The sequence below is a fragment of the Micromys minutus genome (genome assembly GCF_963924665.1).
Source record: "Micromys minutus genome assembly, chromosome: 19".
Classification (NCBI taxonomy): Eukaryota; Metazoa; Chordata; class Mammalia; order Rodentia; family Muridae; genus Micromys; species Micromys minutus.
In genome coordinates, this window is record NC_137954.1 from 51265221 (window position 1) to 51289805 (window position 24585).

A 24585-nucleotide genomic window follows, 5' to 3' on the forward strand; every position below is an offset into this window, starting at 1 on the left:
TGCTTGCTTGCTTGCTTGGTGAGGCTTTGTCACAGTCTCTCCATTAGAAGCACATAGAATTTGAGAAACACAGAGGGTCATTCATTTTGTGTTTTAGTCATTTACGGTCTGTTACAGGAGAACCAGAACTATCTTATGTTCCTCTTTGTTGGAGACAGTATCTTGTGTACCCCGGGTTGACCTCCGTATGTTCCTCTTTCTTTGTTGGAGACAGTATCTTGTGTACCCCGGGTTGACCTCCGTATGTTCCTCTTTCTTTGTTGGAGACAGTATCTTGTGTATCCCCGGTTGGCCTCAAACTTGCTTCATAGTTGTTGAACTTCTATTTCTCTTTTCTCCAACTCCAAGTGCTAGGATTATTACAGTGTATGCCACAATACCAGAAGAACCAATATTTCTATCTTTGCATTTGCAGAATGCAAAAGTTGACATTTTCAGAGCCAAAAATTGAGAAGCAAGATGCGTTTTAGAATAGATCTTGTGTATACATGTATATTCATAAGGTGATACCATAGAAGTTTGGTCATCCTGCAAAGAAACTAGTCATCTATTTTATAATTTGCTATTTGATATCTTTAATTCTCTTTATGAAATTTGTATATATGAATATAGTTTATGAGCATTTAAATTCTTATTTTAGAAAACAGCAGTTTTTATGATTCTTAAAAAATATTCAACCATGTTTATGGGAAAACAGTCCCAAATTGAAGACCATTAAATAAGATAGATTCAGATAAATAGGTTAAGTACATCCAAATAGCTAGCAGCTTAGTAAGATTTATATTAGTTTCACTTTTAAAAAACTTGCTTCCTAAAAAGATAACCTTGGGGTTGGAGATACAACTCAGTTGTAGACATGCTTACTTAGCATGCATGAAGCCTGGGCTTGACCCCGGCAGTGCATTAATTGACTGATAAATGCCTATGTTAACTGAGTTCTCAGGAGAGGCAGGACGGCCAGATGTAATTCTCAGCTACACACAGGCTTAAGATCAGTCTGTACTATATGAGATCATTTTTTTTTTTTTGAATTATGTTGGCACCTACATACATGCACTTTTGTATATCATCCTGTTACAGCCTGGTTAGGAATTTTATAATGATATAATTTTTTTCTTTAGAAAATTTATTTATATATTTATATGTGAACTTGTGCTTTATTATTTTATTTATTTACATTTCAAATGTTGTTCCCCTTCCTGGTTTCACCTATCCCATCTCCCTTCCCGTTTCTATGAGGGTACTCCCCCACCCACCCACACCCACCTCACCCTTCTAGAATCCCTCTATGCTGGGGCATCGAACCTCCACAGGACCAAGGGCCTCTGCTCCTATTGATGCCATATAAGGCCATTCTCTGCTATATATACAGCTGGAGCCATGGGTCCCTCCATGTGTACTCTTAGGTTGGTGCTTTAGTTCCTGGGAGCTCTGGGGGGTCTGATTCATTGATATTGTTGTTCTTAAGTGTAGAAGTCTTTGAAGGGTATTGGTATCTGGTCCCCTGGAGCTGGAGTTACATGTGATTGTCAGCCACCTGTTGAATGCTAGGGATTTAGCTGGGGTCTTCTGTAAAAGAGGGTATGCTCTTAACTTCTGAGCTAGGGCTCTAGCCCCTAAATTACAGAGATTTCTACCCTCTGTAATAACCCAAGTCTTAGTGATATATGAATGAAAAGCTTATGGTATTCTTGTCTCAGATAGCATAGTCTAATGGAGTAAACAGTTAGAGTGTACTGTAATGTGCTATGTTACAGGTAACTGCACACATAGTCCCTGATCTGAAGAACGGGACTGGGATAGCCTACGTGGTGGTGGCCAAGGGATAGACATCACAGAGAATGTAGCTTCCAGATAAGGTTGCTGATGATTTTCCAGGGGGATGTGAATAGAAAGACTTTAAATTGGGGGAGGGCATAGAGGTGTGAAAGATCATGGGGAGTTCTAAAAACTCTAAATATTCTAGTTTTCTCCTGTTGCTGTGATAAACACCATGGCCAGAGCAAAGTGTAGGAGGAAATAATTTATTTTAGCTTACAGGTGGCATTCCATCATTGAGAGAAGTGAGGGCAAGAACTTAAGCAGAACCAATAGAGAAACATTTTTTCCTGGTTCATGCTTAGCTGGTTCACTTATACCTGCCCAGGGAGTGGTGCTGCCTACAGTGGGCTTCTACATCACTTAACAACCATGAAAATCTTCCACAAGATATGCCCACAGGCACATCTGACCTGGGCAGTTCCTCAATTGAGACTCCCTTTTTATGTGACTCTAGACTGTGTCAAGTTGACAGCTAAAACTAGTTAAGACTATAAGTAGATTCTAAAACTGTGTGACTGTTAGGGGAGATGGAAGTTGTATTGATTACCAGGCAAAGACCTTTGAATTTTAACCTGTAAGTTTTGATTGTAAAATTAATGCCAACTACTAAGTACTGATAAGATTAATGCCAATTATTACTGCGTGGTGAGTAGTCTTTTTTGTAATCTTAACTGGATCTAGACTCGCCTTGCTTTTGAGGGAGTTTCCAGGGAGAGTTGAGTTGGAGAAGACCTACCATGAATATGAGCAGCACTACTATGTGGGCTGAGGTCCAGAACTCAGTTAAGACGAGAAGGAGCCAGCTGAGCATGGGGCCATTCTTACTTCTCTGCTTCTTGGTGGCACCACATACCGAGCTGCTCTTATTGCCTTGCCTTTCCAAGATGGACTGCAGTCTTATGAAACCCGAGCTAAAATAAACCTTTAAAATGTTGCGAAAGGTAAGTAACATAAAGTGTAGACTGCTGGGCATTGGAGACACTTGCACAATACTGTGTGGCTTCAACCAATCAATTCACTTTGTAGATTTCTGTTATCTACTATGTGATGGAGGTGGCTCCTACAGAAAAGCATATATACCTGCTTGTCTATAATTTATATTACAAATCGGCACTGTATACTCCCTACCCATGTACCTTTTGGCTGCAGGTGGTAATATAATTTCTTTTTCAACACCTTTTATAACTTCTATACTACAAATGATTTTGAGACCACCCCCCAACATTATATAGTTTGAGAGTTTTTGATTTGATTTTCAAAGGCAGACACTTATTACATAGCCTAGGCCTGATGCTAACTCTATCCTGAGTTCTAGTATTACAGGGGTGCTCCACCATACCTAATGTCAAACTTGAAATTTTTACTGATATAATTATAAATTACTTTTTTATTCTTAATTTTTGAGAGTATAAATAGCCTTTCTCCGTACAAACCCTCTTATATACCTGTCACTGATTTCCTTCAAACTCATGGCATTTTCTAATTGTTATTGTATGTGTATATATATAGGATATGTACAATAAATAGACATTTTAATACACACACATGCGTGCATGCACACACACACGCACACACATAACTTTTAAGAGAAATATATAGAGAAACCTTATGTATACTGTGACTGGGTTTTAACCCTTTCCTGTCCACACTGAGCCTTCAGCAGTCTCTCATTATACAGCCTTACTTCTTGAGGGATTTCTGCTCTGGTATGATTTGACTTTAAACCCATTTCCACAGTCTAATGGGAAGTAGAAATGCATAATAATCTAAGAAGAGATTTTTGTTTCCTTAATATGCCTTTTTCTTTATAGGGTGGGTTACTGACTTCCAATTTGTCCCCCCCCCCCTTTCAAAAGCTGTATTCTGCTCACTCAGTCAGTCTTTCCAAGAATAAAAGGTTTTTCCTTTTAAACAGTTTATTTTCTCTTCTGGATTGTGGATTTGGTTTCATAACTAACTATCCCCTACCTTTATATCCTGAAGATTTCATCCATTTTTTTCTTTTAATCTGAAATTTATCAGTAAATGTTGACATTTCGTCACCTAAGTCCACAGTGGGCTTTAGTTTTAGTGAGTCTTAGGTAGAGCTGAAGGCTAATGCTTTTCCTTTAGACCTCCGTCAGAAGTATGTGCAGCATGGTGAGCCCGTTTTGAGGTGCTGCATTCTGGACCAACCATTATTATTAGCCCTTGACCCGGCCCCTTACCCATGCCATGCAGTTTTGGTTTTTGTTGCTGCAGGTGGGGGAGGGGGAGGTGGGAGTGGAGAGGGAGAGTGTGTATGGGTGATGTATGTGTGTGTTGAGTATGTATGGTGTGTTGAGTGTGTGTGTGTGGTGTATGTGGGGGGTGTGTGTTGAGAGTGTGTGATGTATCTGTGAGATGTTTGTATATGAGAGTGTGTGTATATGAGTGTGTGGTGTGTGTGTATGTGTGTATATGAGACTGTGTGTATATGAGTGTTTTGTGTGTGTGTGTGGTGTATGAGTGGTCTGTATGTGTGTATGGTGTGTGTGGTTTGAGTGGTGTGGGGAGTTGAGTGTGTGTGTGGTGTGAGTGTATGAGACTGTGTATAGTGTGTGTGTATGAGTGTGTGTCTATATGAGTGTGTATGTGAGAGAGAGAATGTGTGTATAGCATGAGTATCAGTGTAAGTGTGTAAGTGTGAGTGTTTGTTAGCATGAGTATCAGTGTAAGTGTGTATGTGTGAGTGTCTGTGTTTACTGTATCAGTGTGAGTGTGTGGTGTGTGTGTGTGTGTGTGTGTGTGTGTGTGTGTGTGTATGTATGTGGTGTGTGAGTGTGTGTATTGTTTAAGGAGGTTTGTCTGTATTTTCTCTCATTCCCTTTCTCTCTCCCTGTCCTCTGAGGAGAGAAGAGTGTGTTTTGTGTTAGTGTCCCACAGGACTCTGGGTATTTATTTCATTTTTCTCTGTTGTTTGGCTGGGTGGACTGTGTTCTGTCCTTAAACTCACTGATACTGACTTCTGCTTCCATTATACTGTGGAGCACAGTTAGGGAGTTTTAAATTTGTGCTTCTTCCTTTTATAATTTCTCTTTGATTATTCTTATTGCTTGTCTTCCTTGGTTACATCTTGTGGTTTTACTGTTGATTTTGAGAGTTTATATCTCTTCGCTGAGTGTTTTTATTATGGTTGCTCTTACCTTGTTATGCTGGTACCCGATTCATCTTAGTATTAGTATTAATTATCTTTAAATTAAAATTAGGATTTTTTTGGTGCCGGGCAATTTCTGATTATACACTTTATAATTTATGTGTTATGGTAGACTTAGGGAACACTTCAGTCTCTTCATAGGTAGGCGCCTTGTTTAGATTTTAAGCATGTAGATCTTAGTCTGCTTTCATAAAGGTATTGTTCCAATGACAGTTTAATTTTCCTCACTGCTGTTTTGTTTTCCTTCAATTATTGGTATCCTTGAGCTCCTAGTAGTTCCTACCTGTGCTAACATAAGAAGCTAAAAAGTTATTTTTGAGATCAAGTCCGGGATGTCTATTGGAGGGGGGGAATGCTCTGGGTGTTCTGACCACGTCCTGCTCTCCTGATGTCTGTGGAATGGAGAAGGCATATGGCTTCTTAGATTGTACTTTGTGGAAAACCTGGGTCCCTCCTGCCTGTTCCCTGCCTATCCTGGGATCTCTGAATGAGGAAAGAGTCCCTGAGACCTGTGAGTACAAAGAAGTCCTGTGTATCAGGCAGACACATTAGAGATAGCTGCAGAGGCACAAATGTGTCACCATCACATTCAGGAAAGACAGCTTAGTAGTTCCCCTGATGATAACTTGATGCAAGAGTGAGCCCAAGTTCAGATCCTCCACATTGCATCCATCTGTCTGTAGCTTGTATTTGATCTTTGTATCTGACTTGTTCCTAACAAAGGGCTTTGCTGTGTATTTACTGAACAACACAGAGAGCATCACATGATGAAGCGAGGGACACTATAGAAATCCTCAACAGAGTGTTAGAAGGGATTAAGTCACTGACCCCAACTGAGTCAGAAAGCAGACATCGTGTGAGCACACAGTTATCAAGCAACATCTATATGCTGCTTCCAGCACTGTGATGGGTATTTGTTACAGAACGTTGCTTCCTACCTCTGGGGTGCTCTTGGTGAACGATTACCATAACACACATGCGCGTGTGCACTGCTATGGGCCAGGGGCATGGAAGAGTACATAGTTTAAGGTTAAAGCTGCGCATTAGCCTAGGATTTGAAAGCTGATTACATGGGAGATCCAAGACAAGTAAGGTTCCATTATTTTCATTAAAGCAGGTTAAACAAATAGGCTGAGTACACAGTGGGATATCAGGCTGAGTTCTTGTGATCTCCATGTATATTATGAACTGGGCTGTGAGGCAGCAGTTCTAGTCTCTTAGAATGGAGGAGAGATTATCATAAAAATGTCCTACTACATCCTTGAATGGATTGCTTGCTATAATTGGGTCTCTTTAGCAGATCCGTCTGCTTGACTTGCATGTTCGGGGTAGAAAAAGTGAAGTAGGCTGGGTTGCAGTCTACTTAATCACCGCTCACGGAATACCTCAGGTACCTATTTTCTGTTCTTTGCTTATTATTGAAAACACTGGTCTTACATATATCCGATTTGTCATGAGTGACTATTTATATGTTGTGTATTGATCTGATAATTTCTTAAAGTATTTGTCAGATCAGACAGCCTAACAGTTAGACTCTGTTAATTGACTATGGAGTTATCTTTCTTAAAAAAAAATCATTATTCCCCTTTTCCCAAAGACAGACAGACAGACAGACACACACACACACACACACACACACACACACACACACTGACCTAGCATATTAATAAATATGAATAAGCCTCTTTGGACAGGCTGGGCCATTTCCCAGGTTCTGCCAGATTATGCTTTCTATTTTCTTTTCTTGAGCGCTGAACCCAGAAGCCTGGAATCATTGTGGTTAACACACAGGAGAGTCAGTTGGTCCCCCTGTAGTTACTGACTTGGCTAAAGAGGGCTCAGTCTTGGTTGTTGGTTTGGAAATTTTAGCAAAAAGTTTCTTATAATTCAAAATATTTTTCCTAATTACTTTATAGTTCACAGAATTGAACATCTTTCAGTTGGGGAACAATTGTAATTCATTCTCTTCTCAGAGAATAATAACTTTTAACATTTGTTTAGACACGCAACTGGAACTTTTAGAGAAACTGTTGTGTTTGTGTATTGCAGATGGTGTCAGTGTCATTAGTGGGAAGTAGGAGTCTGTTGTGTGCTGTGGCTCAGTGGTAGAGAGCACTTGCCTAGCATGTGGGAGCCGTAGGCTCAGTTTCCTGCCCACAACAATGAACAAAGAGAGAACCACAGCCACCACAACAAGACTCCTGTCTCCTTGGCGGATGATCTAGACCTGGAAATGAAGACTCACATTCTTTTGCCTGGGTTGAAAGATTCACTGCTGGAAAGCCCAGGAAACCAGAGGGCAAAATAAATTCTATAATAGTTTTCAGGATTTACAGTAAACGAGGAGAATATCTTGGGGAAGTTTATTATAGCTGGCGTATAGGTGATCATAAGTTATGTCTTAGTGATTTGTAAATAATTATTTTGAGTTATTGTTTGAGTTCTAGTCTGTTTCCTGTTACCAATAACATTATAACACAGACTGAGTTTATAAATAAAGCAGGGTTATTTGGGCTCAGGGTCTGGAGGTCCAAGATCAACGATCCACATTTATAGATGGTGTCTCTGTCTGTCTCTGTCTCTGTCTCTGTCTCTCTCTGGTGTGTGTGTGTGTGTGTGTGTGTGTGTGTGTGTGTGAGAGAGAGAGAGAGAGAGAGAGAGAAACACTTCTACACTCCACACAGACACAGACACAGACATAGACACACAGACAGATAGACACACAGAGGAAGGGAGGGAGGAGGAGGGAAGAAGGGAGGGGGAGAGAGAGACAGAGAGAGACAGAGAGACACACAGAGACACAGAGACAGAGAGACAAAGATGCAGGGACACAGAGAGACAGAGACATACGCAGAAAGCCAAGCATGCTGAGAGAGGACTTTCAGGGTTGTCTGTCTCTTACAAGGCTACCAGGATTCGGTGATAAGGTTCCATGCTAAGGACTTACTTCATCCTGATCATCTCCCAGAGGTCTTCCTGCTAAGCACCACAGTGGGATGAACTTTCCACCTTCTGATGACCTCTCCCAGGGGATTAAATCCCAGCACATACAGCCTGAAGGGAGGCATCAGGCCATAGCTAAACAACATCACATGCTAAAGAACTCACCGGATGGAATGGTGAGGTTTAGTTGTTTTTAATCTACTCACAGAGTTGTGCTGCCATCACGACCAACTTCAGAATACTCCCATCGCCACAGAAAGAAACCTAATACTTCTCAGGGTCCTTCCCCATTTCTGTCTGAACTCATTAGCTCCAGACAACCACAGACCTATCTTATATCTCTAGTTGGACTATTTTTAGAGATGTCATCTGAATAGAATTATACAGTATGTAGTCTTATGTCTCAATTTCTTTGACATAAAGGTGTTTTCAATACAGATTGTATCAAATGTAGAGCAAACTGGAGGTTCTTTGTTAACACGTTAATCCTTCTGCCTTTGAACCTGAGTCTTTGAGGAGCTTATTTATAATTTCGGGTTTTTAGTTTGAAGAACACAAGTTTGCTTTAGAAAGATTTCTTTCTGAGTGTTTTATTCTTTTTTCCATGTTTCTGTAAATAGACTTGACTTTTAATTTAATTTTTAGTTTGTTTTTTGCTGGTACATAGACATTTAGCTAATTTTTTTACATTGATTGTGTGCTGTGTATGTTAACCGTGTGTTGGTGTGATTGAGTATGTGAAGAATGCCACTTAAGGAGAGAAGGATTTATTTTGGCTCGTGGTTTCATGAACACTGTGGTAAGGGGAGTGTTTTGTTGCAGCTGCTCACCTTGGAAACCAGGAATCAGAGGTAAAGAACCAGGAATAAGTTATAATCTTTAAAAGCATATCCCAATGACTTACTTTGCCTACCTAGACCTTAGCATCTAGAGTTTCCACCATCTCCCAAGTAGCGTCATTAGCTGGGGAGCAGATTTTTAACATAGGAACCCATGGAGGACACCTGTTCCTGGTCCGTACTTGGTAATATTCTCAACTCGTTCTGACACCTGCTTAAGCCTTTGTTTGGGTCTTCTGTTTGTGAAGTGGTGTCTTTTCTCTTCTTCCTTGTCTAATGATTATTTTTATGTTTAGTTATGTGTGTATATGTGTGGGTATGTACATGTGAATGCAGATACCCGAGGAGTCAGCGGTGTCAAATGCCCTGGAGTTGGAGTTTAGGCTGTTGTGTGCCAACCCTCACTGATAACTGAACTTGGGTCTTCTGGAAGAACAGTGTACACTCTAAGCACCATCTCTCTAGCCCCCTGTCCCAAATGTCTTTTATTATAGTATGTCAGTCCAATGTCTAGAGCTTCCTGTAGAACATCAATGCAGTGCACATCCTCTATTTCTTTCTCACCTTTGGGAGAAGACATCTAGTTGTCATTAAAAACAAAACAAAACAAAGCAAAACCCTATTAAATTAAAACAATAGTCCATGGGGCTGGAGTTCCTCATCCCATTCTTTCTACCCTATCTTCAGGAGAGTGCTCCCCCCACACCAGGCCTTCCCACTCCCTGGGGCTTCAAGTCTCTTGAGGGTTGTGGTGTCTTCTCCCACTAAGCCAGACCAGGCAGTCCTCTGCTGTATATGTGTCAGGGGCCTGGACCAACTCTTGTGTGCTGCCTGGTTGGTGGCTTACTCTCTGGGAGCTCCCTGGGGTCTGTGTTAGTTCTTCTAACCCCAACAAATTTTTGAATAAATGTATACTTTTGGATCTTTTGCAATGTCAAAATAATCAGTTAATTTTGCAAATTCTATTATCTAACTCTGAAATATAATTTTTATTTTGTGACTCATTTCCAACAACAAAACCATACACTTGAAATATGTGTTGATCCCACGTTAATCTGATTAAAAATAATTGCAGGGTTTAAGATAGATGTGTGAATTGATCTGAATAATTTGGTGTGTTTTATTTTCATTGTATTTCCTATGGAAACAACTTTGATGAATTATATGCCGGCTCAAGTTTGTGCACAATGAAGAAAATTACTTCCAAATTTGAGATATAAAATAGTATTTCAAGTTAAAAAATAGCAGCAAGAATCCAATGGACCGTACTGTTGATCTGAAGATGAATTTCCTTCTGACTGACTTATGTCTGTTCACAGATATGTGTTGACTAGCAGGCTCACGTGCACAGTGTGGAGGACAAGCCGTATCTTACAAAATGGGATTTGGGAGTGACCTGAAGAACTCACAGGAAGCTGTGTTAAAGTTGCAAGACTGGGAACTACGGTTGCTGGAGACAGTGAAGAAATTCATGGCTCTGAGAATAAAAAGTGATAAGGAATATGCATACACTCTACAGAATCTTTGTAATCAAGTTGATAAAGAAAGCACTGTGCAGGTGAATTATGTCAGCAATGTGTCCAAGGTAAGAATTTCACTCGTTTTGTATAGTGTCATATTTGTCCTTAGAGCAAATAGCTCGTATTACAGAGCAAGCATACCCATGGCAACTTGCAGTGTTCTGAACTTTCTCTTAACACTGTATCATCTGCATCCTCTAATGATCTTTCCGTGTGTGGTGTATGCATGTGTGTGCAGATCCGTGCGCATGCAGATGCATACACTGGACACTGCATGTGGAGGCCGAGGAGCATGGTGGGGTTTGTGTAGCTCTCCGCTCAGTGAGTTAGGAGCTTGTTTGCATTTGGGCTTAGCCGCTAGGCTGTCTGGGTGGCAGGCTCCCGCCCAGGACCCACCTAAGTCCGCCTGCACTGGGGTCACAGGCATGTGCGGCCAACTCTGCTTTATGTGGGTGGTAGGGTTTGGACTCAGCCTTTCAGGTTTGCACGGCCACCACTTTTCCCCACTGAAGCATCATCCTAGTCCCTGGACCCTTTAAACTCTTATGTGCTTATTTTAGCATCCTTTCAGGTGAGCATATATTTCAATGTGGGTATTTGATATTATTATTAAATATAGTTAAACCTATTATTTGACCATTTGTTTTCTCTTTTATTTTTCTTTAATTCTTTCCATTTATTTTTTAATTTTTATTTTTTTATTAATTTTTTAAAAGATTTATTTATTTATTTCAAGTATACGAGTATGCTGTCACTGTTGTCAGACGCACCAGAAGAGGCCATTGTATAACATGACAGATGGCTGTGAGCCACCATGTGGTTGCTGGGATTTGAACTCAGGACCTCTGAAAGAGCAGTCAGTGCTCTTAACCACTTAACCATCTCTTTCTAGCCCCTGTCTTAAAATTAATTAATTAAAAATTTGAGACAATGTCCACCTAACCCTGGCTGTTCTGAAACTCACTAACTTTTTGAAGTCTGCAGTAGACAGTACTTGGGAGGTTTAAAGTTATTTTTAATCTCTACAATTTCTCCAACCTCAGGCTGAAGCATACATACAGTCATGAGGTGAAAGAAAGAGGTGATTTTGTCAAGAACAGAAGCAATGAAGCCATGGTACATGACCCAGTGACTCAGCTAGGATGCTAAGAAAACAGAGAGGCCAGTCTCTTAAGTTAAAGCGGCAGGAAAACTGCACAGCCGTATGCTAAACTCAGCTCACAGTGGGCTAAAGACAAATGTGGTTTCTCACATAGCTGATTTCTCTGCTGCTTGTGTGCAGGACCCATGTTTACGAGTGCCTCAATACACATCTTGCAGTGTGGGTCTATTAACCTGGGTTGTTAGATCAGTTCCTGCAGCCCATGTGAACAACTGAGTGTGGTGGTGTGCACCTATAATTTGCAGTGAGCTGGGAGACAGAGGTGTGGTCATTGCCTGCACTGCAGACAGTCTGCAAAGAGACACTTCCTCAGTGACGTGGGAAGGAGGGGCCAGCTCCTCAGGGTTATCCTCTGATCCCCACATACCACTTCAATAATCAAACATGACCCCCTGCCCTGACCTAGATAGCCACCTTTCCCCACAGTCCTGATTATACCTCATCAGTGTTGGCATTACAGGCCAGATTCCATAGCTCCTGGCTTTTATGTGACTCTGGGGCTCTGAGTTCCAGCTGTCTTCTAACCCTTTAAATCTTGTCCAGTATTCTAGTAATTCAATCATTTCATTTAGTTTTTGTCTTTTCAATTAATTTTTATTTTAAACATACACAGGCGATATAGTGTTCTGTGATTTGATTATTTTTAGCTTTTTCTTTTTTTATCTAAGATATTTTTGTTATTTTATTATTATTATTATTTTGAACAACTTTATTTTAAAAAATAAAGATAAACGTACAAATTTTAAGCATTTTTGCATAAAAGTATACGAGTACATTTTTGTCAGTGCTTGGCTTTTTTTTTTTTTCAAAGGTTTGATAGTGTACATTAAGGTCTTACAAGTTACAATGAGCATAAAGTACATGTAAAACAGGATGTAACCCGTAATTAGTCAAAGTTTTCTTGGTGTGTAAGGATTGACCATAATGGTTTTTTCTTTTCTTTTCTTTTTTTTTTCTTGAACTTCACACAGTCTGAGTTGTTTCTGGGGTGTTCAGAACTTTCTGGGGTTAGTATCTGATTATCAGCGATTGCATATTATATCTGTTCTTTTGTGACGGTTATCTCACTCAGGATGATACTCTCTAGATGCATCTATTTTCTTAAGAATTTCGTTACGTCATTGTTTCTGATAGCTGAGTAGTACTCCACTGTGTAAATGTACCACAATTTTTGTATCCATTCATCTACTGAAGGACATCTGGGTTCTTTCCAGCTTCTGGCTATTATAAATAGGGCTGCTATGAACATTGTGGTGCATGTATCTTTGTTGTATGTTGGAGCATCTCTGGGGTATATGCCCAGAAGTGGAATAACTGGGTCTTCAGATAGTACTATGTCCAATTTTCTGAGGAATTGCCAAACTGATTTTCAGAGTGGTTGTCCCAGTTTACAACCCTACCAATAGTGGAGAAGTGTTCCTCTGTCTCCACATCCTCACCAGCATCTGCTGTCATCTGAGTTTTGGATCTTAGCCAATCTGACTGGTGTGAGGTGGAATCTCAGGGTTGTTTTGATTTGCATTTCCCTGATGGCTAAGGATGTTGAGCACTTCCTTAGATGCTTCTCAGCCATTCGATATTCCTCAATTGAGAACTTTTTGTTTAGTTCTGTACCCCATTTTTAATAGGGTTGTTTGATTCTCTGGTGTCTAGTTTTTTGTGTTCTTTGTATACCTTGGATATTAGGCCTCTATCTGATGTGGGGTTGGTAAAGATCTTTTCCCACTCTGTTGGCTACCGTTTTGTTTTCTTGATGGTGTTTTAGCTTTTTCTTAACGTTTCTTTTTCTTTTTTTGAAGTGTATATATGCTATCTTTATTCCAAGGGCACTGTTTGGTATGGCTTGATTTTTCATTTGTTCTGCTTTCATAAGGACTGTAGCGAGCTGGAGGCGGTGGCTGAACAGCCATCTTTGCTCCTAGCTGCTGCCTCTGCTTCAGCGCTGCTGGCCACTGTGGTATATATAGCAGGGACTCCCAGGCTGTCTGAGCGTTCCTTTCTCCCACCCTAACTAGACCTTTACTTGGGAGGCCAATTTTCTTTGCAAGAGATGTTTTAGCCTAAAATGACTTTTAGAAGCTCTTCAGTGATTTGTAGTTACAAGTAATGTTGTAAAAGTGCTATTATATAGAGGCATTTTTGTATGTTCTTTGTCGTATTTGACATGGGCTTTTTAGATCAAAATATGAATATATGTGTAGTTTCATTATATATTGCCAGTATAAGTATACATTTCCCTATGGATCTTGTGCCATTTTTCATATTTACCAGATCTGTATGAACCTACCAGTTTTTAACTCTCACACTTTAAAATTTTTGTGATCTGATAAGTACTATATATATGATATATTATAGTCTTATCATTTATTTCTCTAAAATAGAGCAAATTGAAACTACTTTTCCATGTGTATGTAAGAGCTATTTTATGTTTTAAAAAATTTATTCATGTGTAAATGTATATATATGTATGTGTGTGTGTGTGTGTGTGTGTGTATGTATGTGTGCCCACATGTGTATGCCGGTACCCATGGAGTTCAGAAGGGGAGTTGGGTTCCTTGGAACTGGAGTTGTAAGTGTTTGTGAGCCACTTGCAGTGGGTGCTGTCAGCCAAATAGATCCTCTGTTATAGTAGCAAGGACTCTAAATCACTGCGCAGTCTCATTAGCTCCTGTAGCCATTTTGTTTACTTAATTTGTTTTACTCTGTACCGTAGATTGTTTTTACTTTGTTTTGTTGTTCATTAAAATTACAACTGTCCAAGCGTATTCAACACAGTTTCTACACATTATAGTGATAAAAGAAATCCTCAGAAGCTGGAAAGAACCCAGATGTCCTTCAGTAGATGGATGAATGGATACAAAAATTGTGGTACATTTACACAATGGAGTACTACTCAGCTATCAGATACAATGACTTAATGAAATTCTTAAGAAAATAGATTCATCTAGAGAATATCATCCTTATTTAGGTAACCCAGTCACAAAAGAACAGACATAACATGCAGTCACTGATAATTGGATACTATCCTCAGAAAGCTCTGAATACCCCAGAAACAACTCACAGACTATATGAAGTTCAATAAAAGGAAAAAAAAAAAAAAAAAAGAAAGAAAAGAAGAAACCATTATGCTTAATCCTTTCATACCAAGAAAACTTTGACTAATTACGGGTTACATTCTGTTTTACATGTACTTTATGCTCATTGTAATTGGGAAGATCTTAATGCACACTATCAAATCTTTAAAATAATAAAAAAGTAATAAAAAATAAGGTATAAAAATATATAAACGGTCTGTCTGCCTTTTATAGTTAGTTTGGCTAAAAGTTTGTCTATCTTGTTGATTTTCTCAAAGAACTGGCTCTTGATTTCATTGAAAAAAAAAGAAATCATCAATAACATTTATTTGAAAGGAGATATTGATTAACTCTTTAAACACAAAGTAGATAGAAATATTAGCAGTATTCATATACTACATTGAAAAATGTTTTTGATTGTCTAGAGTTAATATTTAATGGCCGTATAATACATTGTATATGAAATATAACTGTATCATCATACTATAATACTATATAATTTATATAATTCTCAGGATGCAGAGTTAGGTTTTATTTAATATTTATTTAAAATGTGTTGCGTTAAGGGACTAGTTGAGCTTTATGTGCGTTTCCTCATGTATGGCGGTGGAGGAAGCTCTAGCGAATGCATGAATGGTACCCAGCTGAGTTCAGTTGCTTAGGAATACACTTCAGCTGTGCACTCTAGTCCTTTGTTGGCTGCCATCGCTTAGTCCTTCATTATGAAACAAACTCACCTGCATGTGCTACTGTAGCTTGGTCTCTTGCTTTAGGTAATCTCTTCTCCACTTCCAGGATCCCACAGGGTACAGCCCTCTTTCCTTGACAGGCATGTTTCTAATCATTCCAAGATGAAATGCCTTGGAATTGTAGTGTGTTCCTTAATCATTTAATATATGTGAAGTTGGATAAAGCTGCTGTGATTTTTAATTCATCCCTGATGAATGTTTTGAATGCTGTACACCTAGCACATCTATAAACCCTGTGACTTCTAGTGTTTAATTTTGTACAGTGAAGAAATAGTTAGTGAGACAAATTCTCTGTTACAAGAGACCTTGGACAGTAGAATTACTTAGGGAGCTTTAAAGCACCGACCCTCTGCTCAGTGTGAGAAGCTTGCTTCATCAGGCTTTCTGCTCACAGAATCCCCAAACTGACATTTTTAAAAGACTCAATTATTTCTGATTGCAGCCAGGTTAGAGATGGGTTGGAGCAGGGAAATCAAGATGTGAAGAAAACATAGAGCAGTTTTTATGACTGGGGCACATCTAAAGATTCCTTTGTACTTGGAGTTGAGTCTTTGAAAACTCTGTTTTATGGAAATTTAATGAGTTGTTTTCTGGATTTCTGTATCCCCTAAGGACTTAGAGACTCCAACATTTTCCTTATGTAATAGGCAAACTCAAATAAAAATAGTTGCTCCAAAAGATCATTTATTTTGAGTTATTATGTAGTGAAGAAACAATGCATTCTTCAAGGAATGTTGAGTTTGTGAAAAGATTCAACCAAGATGAAAGCAATCAAGTCCTTGGGGGATAAAATCTACAGCGCAAAGCTATTTTGACACTATTATTTAGGTATTTTTCAAGCTTGAACCATCTTGTTGAGGATTTTCGATACCTTGCTGTAGTTATAGGTCTATTAGTAGTTTGTTCTTTTACTCAGTATCCCAGAATACATACTTTTTGGTATAAATAAGCCCGGAACACTTCAATTACTACCTGTTATGAGAAACTGATTCATCTTACCACATACTTGCTAGTTCAGAGGTAAGACAAGAAAGGATGTTTTCTTCTAAAACAGGCATGTGCGTGGTTGCTTTAACTACAATTGTCTGTGCTCCGTGTGTGCAGTGCTCAAAGAGCTCTGCAGATGGCAGACATCCCTTGGAACTGGTGTGAGCTTGCCTGAAACTGGAATTACAGATGGTTGAGAGCTGTAATGTGGGCTTCAAACCCCTGTCCTCTGAAAAACATCCAGTGCTCCTAACTGCTGAGTTATTTTCATCCCTAAAAGGTTCATGTTTCCTCTCTCTCTAGTTTTTGTTTTAATATGCTGAGCATGCACTTTACATTTTAAATATTTATATAGTCAGTCATTTTGGTGTAATTGATACCATTGGCCTCTTGGTTTCCAATGCAAAAGTTTTGTCATTTTATCACTTACGTTGATCATTTTATAAATCTTGGGCTTTACTTAGTGGATGTAACTAAGCTCTTATGGATAGTTGGGAAGCAGGAAAATTTTCTAAATTTGAATGATTTTTAAGCTGTTAATTAGAAGTGATAGATTTACTTTTAGGTAAATTTTATTTTTGACTACAAAACAAAAGAATAAAAACTATACAAACTATTCAAACATCACAGATTTAATATAAAAGTAGTAAATGTTAGTATTTTAACTATATTATTACAAAGTCGGAATAATGTTATATAATTACAAACAGACTCTCAGACTAATGTTTTGTTTTCCTGGGGTGAAGTGAAGTGTGTGCTATTAATATCTCTATCTTAACTTGCTCTTGTTCCTAATTTTCCTGTGTTGGATTTGGATTGGTTAGAAAAAGACTTTCTTTACTCAGTTTCTCATTTAATGAGGTTGTAAAGGATACCATTATTGTTAGTTAGTTAAAAATAAAGTTATGGAAGATGTCTCTTTCCTTTTCATCTTTAGCTTTGTAACAAAGCATGTCATGTCAAGAGTGACACATACATGGACTTGGGACTTCTTCGCTTGGATGTAATCATGTTACAGAGTAGTGTTCTGAAGTAGTAGCCTGCCGGAAGCACATGACGTCCTCCTTCACTTCAGTCTGCAATACAGTGACTAAGTGCAGGATTAGATATTAAAGATTACAGTTTACTTTGTAATCAGTTTAGGAGCTTGGTTATTTGTTTTTGTTTACTTTTTGAGACAGGATCTTCTGTAGCCTAGGCTGGCTTTGAACTTGCTGTATGGATGAGGGTGACCTTGATCTTCTGATTTTCCTGCCTCTACCTCCTCTATAGGGGATTCTAGAAGGAGCACTCTTAACTCAAGGAGGGTACCTACACCAATGAAAAACCGATATTAATCATCTCAAAACAAAGCCAAAAGGAGAGAATCACATGCACACAATGCCACCTACAATAGCAAACATAACAGAAACTAAAAATCATTTGTTTTTAATATCTCTAAATATCAATGGAATCAATTCCCCAATAAAAAGACATAAGCTAACAGACTGAATACAAGAAATACATCTCAATAACAAAGAATGATACTACCTCAGAGTAAAAGGCTGGAAAAAAGTCTTCCAAGCAAATACTCCCAACAAACAAGCTGGAGTTGCCATTCTAATATCCAATAAAATAGACTTTCACCAAAAGTTATTAAGTGAGATGGGAAAGGACACTTCATATTCATTAAAGAAAAAAAAAAATCCACCAAGAGAGTCTCAACTCTGATTATATATACCCCAAATGCAAGGGTACCCACATTCATAAAAGAAAATTTACTAAAGCTCAAAGCACATGTTGATCTCCACACAGAAATAATAAGAGATTTCAATACCCCACTCTCACTAATGGACAGGTCATTGAAACAGAAACTAAAAGAGACACAGTGAAACTAACAGGAGTGATGAACTAAATGGACTTAACAGACATCTACGGAACACTTCACCCTAAACAAAATAATACACCTTCTCAGCACCTCAAGGTTCCTTCTCCAAAATTGACCATATGATTTTTCACAAAACATGCCTCAACTGATACAAGAAAGTTGGAATAATCCCATGCATCCTATCAGATCACCCTGTCCTAAGTCTGGTCTTCAACAACAACAACAACAACAACAAAAACCAATAGAAAACCCACATACCCATGGAAACTGAAGAACTTTGTGCTTAGTGACAACTTGGTCAGGGAAGTAATAAAGAAATCAAAGACTATGTCTAATGCAATGAAGAAACATCATACCCAATTTCACTGGGACACAATGAAAGCAGTGTTAAAAGGAAAATTCATAATACTAAGTGCCTTCATAAAGAAATTGGAGAGATCTTATACAAGCAACTTAACAGCAAGCAAACCGTAGCACTTTAGAACAGAAACAAACAAACACTTCCAAGAGGAGTAGATGGCAGGAAATACTCCAACTTAGGGGCAAAATCAGCCAAATAGAAATAAAGAAAACTATACAAAGAATCAACAAAGACAAATGTGTTGAGAAAATCAACAAGATAGATAAACCCATAGCCAAACTAACCAAAAGGCCTAGAGACAGAATCCAAATTAACAAAATCAGAAATGAGAAGGAAGACATAACAACAGAAACTGAGGAAATTAAAAGAATCATCAGATCTTACTACAAAAGCTCATATTCAGCAATCCTGGAAAATTTAAATAAAAAGTTATACATTTTACTTTAAGACAGTATTCATGTTTTTGTTGTATGGGTTTTGATGCTTTAAATATTTATTAATCAACTAAAAGCAACCAACTAAAAGGGATATTAATAAATTAATTACATCTTTTTGTTTTCTTTTTTGCTTAGTTTTGAGACAATGTCTCATACTGTAGTTCAGGCTGGCCTGACTCACTATGTAGTTCAGGCTGGCCCCAAACCTACGGCAGTTTGCATACTGTACCCTTCTGAGTGCGGACATTACCTCCAGGAGCTACCATGCTCAGTTTGTTAGAGTCTAGATCTTAACAAAGGCGTACTTGAGTTTTAAATTACTCTTTGGGGTCAAGAGCGGGTTAGTCATCATATTTTCAGATCTCATGCAAATATGATAGGGCACAGCACAGTACTCTGCCTAGGCTTTCAATGATATCGGAAGCATTTGTACTTGAGGATGTTGGCTACAAATCTTTCATAATTTATTGTACAGTTTTGCAAGAACCTGTTATTTATAATGTAAAAGTTCTTAAAAAACTAAACATCTATAACTCTTGACCATTTAAATCATAGTTGAGTGGGAACTTCTAATACAAATGCTAATTTGTTATTATTGTTATTATTTTAAAGTCTTGGCTACTGATGATTCAGCAGACAGAACAGCTTAGTAGGATAATGAAGACACACGCAGAGGACTTGAACTCTGGACCCTTGCACAGGCTCACCATGATGATCAAGGACAAGCAGCAGGTAAAGAAGAGCTATGTAGGCATTCACCAGCAGATAGAGGCAGAGATGATCAAGGTATGTCTGCCTGGATTCAGTGCTTCTTTAAAAAGAATTTTTTAAAAAGCTATGTTAATGTTTTGTCCTGTTTGAGCTTAAAATTGTCATTTCTGATAAGAAATGTTTGTTGTTAGTGATACTTTATTGTGTACAGAATGTTACTGATTATAAGATGTCATTTCAATCCCAAGAAAGAGATAACATAATATTAATCTTTGCCTCAGAGACCTTGTTATTATGTGGAATATGTAAATTTTATTTACTGAGATAGTTTTTAGAACTGGGGAGATGGCTCCGTGGTTAAGAGCACTGGCTGCTGTTCTTCCAAAGACCCAGGTTTAATTCTCAGCACCCACATGACTGCTCACAACCTTGTTCTGGTTTCCTCTTCGGCCTCCGTGAGCACTGCAGGAGAGCAGGGCACTCACACACATTATATCCACTTCCTCGTGTTAATACCTTAGTCAGTGTTCTTAGCACTTGAGTTACAGAGCTTCCACATAGAAGAAAGAGCAGCATGTCTGCCCTGTAGCTGTCACCAAGGTCCCCCCCGCTTTATGTACGCTCACGTTCTTTCCCAGTATTGGGTCATTGAAGGGAAACCCCTGGTTTCATTTATCCAAAACCATTTTACCATATATTGGTACTATAGGGATTCTTTTTAGAAATAAGAACACTTTGATTAATCCATTTTAAAATGACAGAAATTAAATGTTACTAAACCCCCTGTATTGAAACACTTGCCTGTTAAGTGGTTTCTATTGGTTTTAGTTGAGATGTAATCTGACATAAAAGTTGCATTTGAATAATTTCCTTTTAGTCCCTTAGGTTGTTCTTTCTATTTATTTTTGAAAAATACCATTTACTAACTGAAGAAATTAGATAATGTTATTTAATTAAATTCCTTAATTTTACTTTCATTCTTCTGTTTGTTTCAGTTAGGGTTTTACTATGTAACCATGGCTGTCTGGGAACTCCCTCTGTAGTCATTGGCTTGAATGCCTAGAGCTCTGCTCTCCCAGAGCGCTGGGAGAAAGTATGTGCCACCACACCTGGCTCTCTTATTGGTAGTTCTACAACGGAAAGTCTTTTTTTGTAAAGACTTATTTATTTCATGTATGTGAGTACACTGTAGCTGTCTTCAGACACACCAGAAGAGGGCATCGGATCCCTTTACAGATGGTTGTGAGCCACCATGTGGTTGCTGGGAATGGAACTCAGAACCTCTGAAAGATCAGTCAGTGCTCATAACTGCTGAGTCATCTCTCCAGCCCAATGGAAAGTCTTTTATATCTTTTATTTCTGAATGCAACTTAAAAAAAAATAGTCAAGTAGAATTTTTGGGGCACTGGTATAGTGGTGAATGCCTTTAATCCTAGCACTTGGGAGGTGGAGGCAGGTGGGTCTCTATGAGTTTAAAAGATTGCTTAATTAACACAGTGATTTCCAGGACAGCCTGGACTCTGTATAGAGACTCTGTCTCAAAGGGGGAAACAAATGACAAAGGATCTTTTAGCAACCATTTGGATATCCTAAAATACAGTGTTTAGGAAAAGCCAGGTAAATGATTTTTGTCTAATGAATTTGTTCACAGAATAATGAATCAGTTCTTGAATAGCTTCAAAGATTAAGCAGTGCTTTTTTTTTTCTTCAAAGGATAGTGCTTTGGATTTATTTATATTTACCTAATAGTTGTTGAGAGTTTTTATTTTTATTTTTTATTCACAAAATGCCATCTGTGTCATCGAGAGTATTGGTGAGGCATACTTTCTTTTAGAAGAACTCTGACATTCCTTGAAAATTGAAGGGGGCAACCCTTTTTGCAAGTATTTTTTTTTTGTTTTGTTTGTTTTAAGGTAATATGTTCTTTGAGACTCTCATACTTATGTATATCTCAGTCTGGTCTCACTTGGCACCCCATTCTCTTTCACCCTCCCTACCTTGTCATCCCACCTTAGGAAGTCAGCCTCCCAATGTCAGCCCCTTTGTTTTGTGACATACTGAGTTTGAGTTTGACCTGGGCACCAGTAGGTTATGTGTGTAGAGAGTAGGTTATCCCTGGCTGCCCCACTGAAGACAGTGGATGTTCTATTCCTTAGCAGCCATCAACTTCTGTAGCCTTACTGGGAGGAGCAGGGCTCCAAGAGCCTTCCCTCATTCATGACTGAATGTTGACAGGTCCAGTCTTATGTAGGCCCTGTGCAAGTAACCATAGCTACCGGAGGTTCAGAGTGCAGCGGCTGTGTCCTGCCTAGAGACAGTCTGTTATGTCCCCTTTCCCTGACATCTGTCTCCAGCAGTTTTTCTCTCCCATCTTTTGAGATGTTCCCTAAACCTTAGACAGGGTGGTGAGGAGTTCCTTGAAGGGCTGAGCACTCAACAGTCTATTCTTAGCATCTTGTGTCTTTAACTACTGTCTACTGCAAAAAAAAGCTTCTCTGGCCAAAACCCAGGGCACTGTTAGTTGATCACTGTAAACACACACATTTATAAAGGAGTTTACTCCTACAGTCTTTGACCTTCCCTGTATCGTGGCCTTGTTTTTAGGTCTATAGCACCAGGCACGAACTCTCTCCTTAGGAGCAGGCCTCAGGTCCTGAGGAGCGGAGTTGATTACCTTCCCAGCACTCAGATTACTGTGCAGCAGTGGATAGATGCACAGCAGGTCAGTGCTGGAGCTAGCAAGACGCACATCTAGGCAATGCCCCTGATGACCTTTCTCTCAGCGTGCCATCTTCTGTAGTAGAATTCTACCATTCAGGAGAAATGGAAATATCCTGTATTGTTTTGTGCCTGGTACCTTCGTAGCTATCAACTTACAGGGAAGTATTCCATCCCAGGTATTGGGAATTTTGTTGAAAAGCCTATGGCTTTTGGGACTGGTACCTATTCAAGGTACCTCCATTTAAACTGTTTAAAAAGTATTGTAGTTAGCTTACAAAGTAGCAGGTTTCTGTGGGATCTCATTGTGCCTCCTTCGTTTGGTTACCCTTCCCCTAACCCTGCACTTGTCCTTTTCCCTCCATCCCATCCCGTTTCTAAACTGATCTCATGGGCTCTCCTACCCTTACCCCTAACATCCCCTCCACCTGATCTCTTCAGACATTCTCAGTAAACAAATCTAAAACATCGAAACTATGAGCTGCTTGAGAAATAATATGCAATGTGTGATGTTCTGGGCCTGTGTTATCCCAGTGTAGTATTTTCCAGTTCTGTTAGTTTTCCTGCAAATCTGATCATTACAGTTTTATTTACAGCCCAGTAAAATTCTATTGTGTATATGTACCACCTTTTCATGATCCATTTACCAGGTGATGGACACCTGGGCTGAGTCTGTTTCCTAATGATTCTTACTAGAGCAGCAGTGAGCATGGATGTGCAGGTATCTGTGTGGTAGGATATAGAGCCCTTTGGGAGTATGCCTAGCAGTGGTACAACTGGGTCACTTGGCAGTTATGCCTGTCGTTTTCTGAGAACCCTTCTGATCAGCTGCCCCCATTTACATTTCTGCAGTGTACACTTCGATTTCCCCTAATACATTTCTCAGGGTTTTTGTGTTTGTATATAGGAAGGCTGCTGATATTTGTGTGTCATTTTTTCATGCTTCCTCTTTGCTGGAAGAGTTTACTAGCTCCAGGAGTTTTCTGGTCCAGTCTCTGAGGTCTCTTATATATAGAGTGATACACTCTTTTTGCAGGTTTTGGTGCTGTCCCTTTTTAGATGGTGTAGTTATTGAAAGATTCTCAGATGACCAGGGGTCAGGTTTGTCTTTATCTTGTACCATGGTAGTGTTTTGACTACAGTTGCTTGTTTCTAATTAGTGTCTCTGCAAGCGGAACGCTTTCCCATCTCAGAGTCAATGAACGTGAGGAACAGCATCAGCAACAACCCGTAAAGACAAGCACATTACAGCTACTGACGGAATATAGTTTTACAGAGAATACAGTCTGGACACATCATACTCATTTATTGTTTTAAACCATTTAGAGTAGGTTGTTTTTTTTTCCTTTAAAGAAAAGTTTCTGTTGTTTAATAAGCCAGTTATCTTGTACTATTTAAATAAAAACTCTTGGGGGTTGGAGAGATGGCTCTGCAGTTAAGAGCAGTGACTGTTCTTCTAGAGTTTCCCAGATTCAGTTACCAGAACTCTCATGTTAGTTCATGACTGCCTGTAATTAATTCTAGGGCACCCGATGCCATCTTCTGGCCTGCACCAACACTAGCCACATGCGGAACACTTATGTACACTCATATACACAGAAGTGATCTTAACAGGACAAACAGAAACAGTTTTCAGTTTGCTCTTTAATATTTTACAGTGAGTGGAGTGTGTCGTTACTGTCTTCACATTCACCGTGCCGACGCAGGGCCTGTTCTCCTCTCTGTCCTCCTCCTCCTCCTCCAGCACTGCCCTTTGCTCTTCTCTGCAGTTTGAAATATGTGCACAAGTGATTTTACCTGAGTATATAAAGTCTAAGAACTCCCGATATGAGAAAACACTGACACTTCTTATTCCGAGCCCGGGTTAATTTGCTTAATATGGTTGTCTCTATCTGACACCATTGCCTTGTGTAGATAACATGACTTCATTCTTCTTTCTGCTTGGAAAGAATGTCATTGTGTATATACCACATTTCCTTACCCAGTCCTTCCTTCTTGTACACTTACTGTGGTTCTGTTTAGCTTCAGTGAACAATTTCACAGCAAATATCAGTGCGCGAGTATCTTGGTAACATGTTGCACAGGAGTCCTCTGGGTAAACGCCCAGGAGTGGTATGTGTAGGTCAGATGGTAGATATGTTTCTGTTTTGTGAAACCTCCATAATGATTTTTAGAGAGGTTGGATGGGTTTACAGTTCCATCAGCAGTATACAAGGGTTCC

At 39.1% G+C, this 24585-nt stretch overlaps 1 protein-coding gene across 2 annotated transcripts in view; it reads left to right on the forward strand.

The window, feature by feature from the left end:
* The window catches only part of FER (FER tyrosine kinase), a 233664-nt gene that overhangs the window by 19927 nt on the left and 189152 nt on the right, over positions 1 to 24585 (forward strand). The window contains exons 2-3 of one of the 2 annotated variants that reach the window (XM_080932834.1): positions 10098 to 10363; positions 19548 to 19721. In XM_080932834.1, the coding sequence (XP_080788960.1) occupies positions 10157 to 10363; positions 19548 to 19721 (381 nt within the window). In that variant the 5' untranslated portion in view covers positions 10098 to 10156. The remainder of the gene's footprint in view (positions 1 to 10097; positions 10364 to 19547; positions 19722 to 24585) is intronic. The other variant, XM_080932835.1, reaches the window with a different exon arrangement.